This window comes from Chrysochloris asiatica, unplaced genomic scaffold, assembly GCF_000296735.1.
Source record: "Chrysochloris asiatica unplaced genomic scaffold, ChrAsi1.0 scaffold00088, whole genome shotgun sequence".
NCBI lineage: Eukaryota > Metazoa > Chordata > Mammalia > Afrosoricida > Chrysochloridae > Chrysochloris > Chrysochloris asiatica.
Genome location: NW_006408606.1, coordinates 8,834,112 through 8,841,128, shown reverse-complemented (window position 1 = coordinate 8,841,128; position 7,017 = coordinate 8,834,112). Strand labels below are relative to the sequence as shown.

General features: G+C 36.2%; 1 protein-coding gene across 1 annotated transcript in view; it reads left to right on the top strand.

Moving 5' to 3' along the window:
* Positions 1–7,017, top strand: part of KIAA1109 (KIAA1109 ortholog) — a 340,787-nt gene that overhangs the window by 126,958 nt on the left and 206,812 nt on the right. Inside the window, exon 25 of the mRNA XM_006866287.1 lies at positions 5,627–5,877. Coding sequence (XP_006866349.1) covers positions 5,627–5,877 — 251 coding nt within the window. The remainder of the gene's footprint in view (positions 1–5,626; positions 5,878–7,017) is intronic.

The window sequence follows — 7,017 nt, the reverse complement described above, 5'->3', positions numbered from 1 at the left end:
TGCATACCATGCTGTTTGTACTTCTTCCTTAAGTTCTAGAGGTTATTTATCATTTGGAACTTCTTGAAATCTTTTGGTACAATGACTATGTGTATTCCTTTCATCTTCTTTTGATGTTGCCAGCACTCTTCAACATTTTGTCCATAGAATTCTTCAATATTGTAACTATGAACTTTTTCATCATGAGAAATGCTGTGTGTTCCTCCATGTTGATTTTCTAATGTAGGTCTTTGCACATTTCATTATAATATTAGACTTTGTCTTCTCAAGCTGCCCTTTGAAATATTATGTTTAGCTCTTTGATTTCCTTATTTCTTAAAGTAGCTATAACTTCTCTGTACCCAAGAGCAAGTTTCCACATCTCTTCTATTATATGTTGTTGCCTTTTCTTTCTTTCCTGTCTTTTAAATGACCTTTTCTTCCTGTACGACGTTCTTGATATCCTCCGACAATTCTTTTGGTATTTTTGAGATGATATCTAAATTCAGATGGGACATACTCAAGCTTATATTTTGGCTCACATGTAGTTGTTTTGATTTTCTTCCACTGCAGCCTGAACTTGTATATGAGCAATTGATGGTCTGTTCCTCAGTTGATACCTGGTCTTGTTTTGATTGATGATACTGAGCTGCTCCATCACCCCTTCCCACAGATGTAGTCAGTTTGATTCCTGTGTATTCTATCTGGTGAGGTCCATGTGTATAGTTTCTTTTTATGCTGTTGAGAAAGGTATTTGCAATGAAAATGTCATTGGCCTTGCAAAATTATATCATGTGATCTCCAGCATCATTTCTATCTCCAAGATCATATTTTCCAGCTCCTGATCCTTCCTTTTTGTTTCCACCCTTTGTATTTCATTCACCAGTAATTATCAGTCGTCTTGATATCATGTTTGATCAATTTCAGGCTGAAGGATTTGGTAGAATACCTCAGTTTCTTCATCACTGCCTTTAATAGTTGGTTCATCAATTTGAGTAGCAGTGGTATTAATTATTAGCTGGTTTTTCCTTTAGGCGTACAGATATAATCCTATCACATTCAACATTATACTTCAAAAAAGATCATGAAATGTTCTTTTTGATGATGAATGTGACACCACTCCTCTTCAATTTGTGATTCCCACACAGTAAACCATGTGATTGTCAGATTCAAAATGGCCAACACCCAGTCCATTTCAGCTAATGCCTGAGATATTGATGTTTATGCGTTCCATTTCATTTTTGAAAACTTCCAATTTTCCTAGATTCTTACATGGTATAGTTCATGTTCCAATTACTAATGGATTTTTTTGATAATGGATGTTTACAGCTGTTTCTCCTCATTTTAAGTTGTGCCCCATCAGCAAGTAAAGGTCCCAAAGCCTTACTCCATTTGCATTATCATGATCAGCTCTACTTTGAGGAGGCCACTCTTCCTGTCATATTTTTTAGTACCTTGCAATCTGAGGGGCTTATTTTCAGGCACTATATCTAGCAATATTATGATGATATTCATAGTGTTTCAGTATTCTGTTTCTATCTGACAGTGTCCTGCTGCTGTTCATATGGTTTTCAGTAGCTGTCCATTCAGCAATGATCTGCCTCTTTGTCTTCCTTCCTAGTCTGTCTCAGTTTTGAGGCTCGTCTGAAACCTGTCCACCATGGGTGACCCTGCTGGTATTTAAAATACCAGTGGCATAGCTTCCAGAATCACAGCAACTCACAAGCCACCACAGTACAACAAACTGACAGTCATGAAAATACTGCATCAGACATACTTATTTTCTTTTTTATTTGTTAATTAAAAATCTCTCTCCCTAAATGTCTTGGAAGTGACTCAAAGGAATGAATCACTGCACACATAGTGTGTTGTGTTGTAGAGGAGGAATACTGAGCTTATGGATCTGCTGTTTTCATCTTAAGTCAATGCAAAGTTCTATTTCAAACTAAGACATTTCCTCATCCTTTAAGGTGTAAACATGACCTGAGAAATTCCTAGATAGAGTAGTCAGAGCCCTATATTCTGGGCATACCCAGCAAGAACATGCCAAATGCTTGGGGGCCATGGTGGATTGCATCTCCAAGGAGCTCTGGTAGCGTAGTGGTTACAAATTGGACTGCTAACCTCAAGGTCAGCAGTTCAAAACTACCAGCTGTTCTGTGGGAGAAAGATACGCTTTCTGCTCCTGTAAAGATTTACAGCCTCGGAAACCCTGTACAGGATCACTATGAGTCGGAACCGATTCCATGGCATACCACCACAACCACCACATGATCTTCAGCTTTGGGTGCTTTTATGTATGTTTGATTCCAGTAGTTTTGCTAAACATATAATTATTCCTTACATCACTAGAAAAGCAACCCGATTCATAAGCCGTTCATGTCATTAGATTGTTTTTACGTTGTTAAGTGCCATCTAGTTGATTTTGACTCATAGTGACCCGGTATAGGGTTTCTGAGGCTGTAAATCTGTGTGGTAGAAGAACACCTCATCTTTCTCCCACAGAGGATCTGGTGGGCTTGAACACTCAAACTGTGGTTTACAATCTAGTAGTTATCCTACAGAACTACCATGTTCCCTGTCATAGATTAGTGTTTCTTGAAAGTATAGGCTAGAACCTTCAGCATCTGCATCTTCTGGGAAATTGTAAAAATTTACATAATCAGATTCTTTCAAACCTGGTGATGGTTTTGGTTGTGTTATGTGGAGTCATTTCCAACTTCTAGTGACTTTGTATAGGGTTTCCAAGGCTGTAAACCTTTATGGAAACAGAAAGCCTCATCTTTCTCCCATGGGGTGACTGGTAGATTGAAACTGTTGACCTTTCCATTAGCAGACCAACTCATAACCCACCACACTACCAGGACTCTGTCTTCTTAGGTCTATTACAGAAGCTATGCTTGGTGGTGGTGGTGGTGGTGGTGGTGATATGCCATGGAGTCGATCCTGACTCATAGTGATTCTGTATCGGATTTCCAAGGCTGTAAATCTTAACAGGAACAGAAAGCTTCATAGTTCTCCTGCAGAGCAGTTGGTAGATTTGAACTGATAACCTTGCAGTTAACTGCCCAACTCAACCCACTAAGCTACCAGAGATCCTTCAGAAACTGTGGGTAGAGCACTATCTATATTTTAACAAGTCCTACAGGATCTCTGGTAGTGTAGTGGGTACAAATCGAGCTGCTAACTTCAAGGTTGGCAGTTTGAAACTACCAGCCATTCCATGGGAGAAAGCTGAGGTTTTCTGCTCCCATAAAGATTTGCAGCCTCGCAAACCCTGTGCAGGGTCACTATGAGTCAGAACCGACTCCACAGTACTTAACAACAACACAGGTGATTCTGATGTAAGTTAAAGTTTGAAGATGTAGTAATTGGATTATTTAAAGTTAGGGAGGGAAACTAACATTAGTTGTGTAATTTTGACTATATTCCAGGTACTTTACTTATGTTATATCACTTAATCCTCACAGAAATATCCCCCTTTTTTGTTGTTGTTTATTCTGTATTTAACCAGAAGTTCACAATTTAATTTAAATGATTCATATGACTGTTTATTTGCATTCAACAACACAATTTTTTTCTTACAAGCTCCAAACTACTTGGTTACAGCAACCTCATTAGATGTATCAACCTGCTAGTCAATGATTTAGGAAACTGAGGCTCAGAAATGTTAACTAACTGGCCCAAAGTTTTAGAGCTAGTACTTGGCAGAATTGGAATTTGAACCTAGATTTAGCTTTTTGATGCACAGATTAAAGAATTCTGTGGAGTACAAGAAGGACTTTTATTGTGATAGTATTTAAAAATATTGTTGCTTAATTGTTAACTTTTGATTTTTTAAACGAGAGAAATTATTTGAGATTGATATTTGAAATGTATAATGTCATGGTGGCCATACAATTCTGAAAGTGGTCAATCTTGGCTAATCTCAGAAGCGAAGTAGGCTTAGATGGGAGACCACGGTTGGATACTGGATGCTATATTTTAAGTAGCACTAGTTGTACTGTAGAGTAAATACTGGTCCTGAGTTCTAGTCCACTAGCCAATCCATGGGGAAAAAGATGAGGCTTTCTATTCCCATAAGATTTACAGCCTTGAAAATCCTATACAGGGTTTCTGTGAGACCAAACATACATGACAGTACCTACAAGCGTAGTGGTTACGAATTGGGCTGCAAAGTTTAAGGTCAGCAGTTCGAAATTACCAGCTGCTCTGCGGAAGAAAAATCAGGCTTTCTACTCCCGTAAAGATTTATACCCTCGGAAACCCTGTACAGGGTCGCTATGGGTCGGAACTGACTCGATGGCACTTAACAACAACAACAACAATACAACAATATCTAATTGAAGTAATACCTCAAATTCTCCCTTAGCTTAAAGTCTTTTCACATATTTTGCTTGTCTTCTCTGATTGTTGTTCTGGCTCTAATTTGATATACTCACTCCATCTCATCTCTTGTTTATTATATTACCTCCTGAAAGATTTCCTGTTTTCTTTGTCACAGTTCCCTATTCTTTATTTCATAGTACTTACAACAGTTTCTGATTAGAAATTATATGCTTGGTTAAGATTTGTCTTTGCCTATCCACTGGAGTCCTGGTGTGGTGCTATTGGCTAATGCGCTGGACTGCAAGGTCATTTGAACTGCAAGGTTGGAGGTTCAAGCTTACCAGTCGCTCCTTGGAAACCCTATACAGGGTCGCTCTGGGTCAGAACTGACTCAATGGCACTTAACAACAGCAACAACAATCCACTGTTAACTTCATATGGATAAAGATTCTATTAACTTTGCCTAGCATGAGACTAGGCACATAGTAGATAAGTTCAGTAAATTTTCAACTGAATAAATGTAGAATGAAGATTGTAATGTGTATTCTGTCAGCCTCTGAAGAAGATAAGACACTTGAGAATACTTGAAAAAAATGGATTGTCAATATAAGGAAGGTAATAAAGATATATCTTCCATATTTAATGATTTTTTTGTACTATCTAACATTTTATAAGAAGGAAAGGAGAGAAAACAAAACTGAAATACTTGTATGTGGATCTCTTAAAGAGAGCCTAAAAATTTTATCTACATTCTTTATTAGTAAATCATTGTCATTATTATTAATATCTTTTTGTCATTATCATAAGGAAAGATAGATAATATTTTTGCTGTAATATAGGGTACTATATTATTTTAGTTTTGTTTATAGACAATTTGATGTGTTAAAGTTGTCATTGAAGTATCCTCATATGCTAGACATAGTAAGTTATCTGTTAAGCAAAATATACATTAATAGTTTAATCTATTTATAGATATCTTAAAATTTTAGTATTTTTAAGAATATTTACTGCTGTTTTAAAATAGGTTTATCTGATTTTCATGTTTACTTGTTTTAACTTTTCATTTTCTTATCTATGTATACTATAGATTATTATTGTTGTTCCTACATATTTGCATCCCACATTGGGCTAGATAGAAAGGTAAAACATTTAAAAAGACATACCTCAGTAGAGATAAGTGTTGTGTGTTTGCCATGTCTTTAGAAAATATTAACAATTAACTTACATTTGCTTCATTATCTGCCTGTATTTTTTTATTTTTTTTTAATTTCTTAATGAATCTTCTGTTACTTTTTTGTTTGTTTTCGGTTCCATTTAGGTTGTGGTTTTTGTGGCCAGATGATACTCTGAAGAATAAGAGGTGTAGGAACAAGTGTGGTTGTCTTGGTGGCTGCAGATTCTTTGGTGGCACAATAACTGGCCTAGATTTCTTCAAACTTGATGAATTGACACCTTCCAGTAGCTCTGCATTTTCAAGTACAAGTGCAGAATCTGATATGTATTATGGACAGTCTCTGCTACAGCCTGGAGAATGGATTATTACTAAAGAAATTCCTAAAATCATAGATGGTAATAAAAGATGTTATTTTGTCATTTGTGCTAATTTTTTATTATCTTCATTTCTACACCATTATGAAAGATTCTCAGTGTTACTTTTTTCAACCCAGTTGATGTTTTGAGCAATCTTATGAGTAGGATTCACTGTAATTTGTTTTTGTTTTGCTGGTGACTTAACTGCAATGCCAGGTAAGATTGGTGAGTTTTTTAGAATTGGATAATGTGTCTACTATTCGTATCTCCTACTGTTGACAAGGTTGGCTATTTTCAGCCAAGCTTTTTCTAAATATTTCCATATGTATCATTATTTTCCTATAAACCATCTTTCAACATATATTTAGTAAGAACTGTTCTTCAAGGTAGTTGCTTTACCAGCTCACTTTTATAAACAGACTTGTCAATTTAGTATCAGTACCCATATTGCCAACTTTTTAAAAAAATATTTTATAATGACTTTTCATTGTTACTGAAATTATGCGTGTAAAGAAGACAAATCTAGTCCTACCTTGGACCATCTATGATAACTTTGCAAGTATACTAATTTGATATAAGCAGTGAATGATGACTTTAAATATGTAAGATTTAGATTTATCTAGTGTCATATCTCTAAAGGCTAAAGAAATAAGTTTTTCTTTGGATTCCGTAGTTGTGTGTTCCTATATTTACGTGCAGTATTCCATGCTCAAATTAAAAAATATTAACTTTAGTTCTGCCTTTTGTCAGTAGATAAAGAAAGATGGGAAAGAAATGTTTTTCAGTGCTGATAAGCTAATTCTGACTCATAACGATCCTGTGCACAACAGAAAGAAACACTAACCAGTTCTGCACTCTCCTCACAATTATTGGTACACTTGAGCCCATTTGCTTCTGCCACTGTTGTCAGTCTGTCTCCTTGGAAATCTTCCTCTTTTTTGCTGACCCTCCAATTTGCTATGTATGATTCCTTCTCCATTTCTGGCAACCCAGACTATTGGTTCTTCTGGCAGTCCCATGGTACTTTTAATATTCTTCTATAACACCATGACTCAAATGCATCAATTCTTCTACGTCTAACTTCCTTATTAAGTGTCCAACTTTCACACATATATGAGGCGATAGAAATAACCATGGCTTGGGTCCGGGGCACCTCGGTCTTCAAACACACATGTTTGC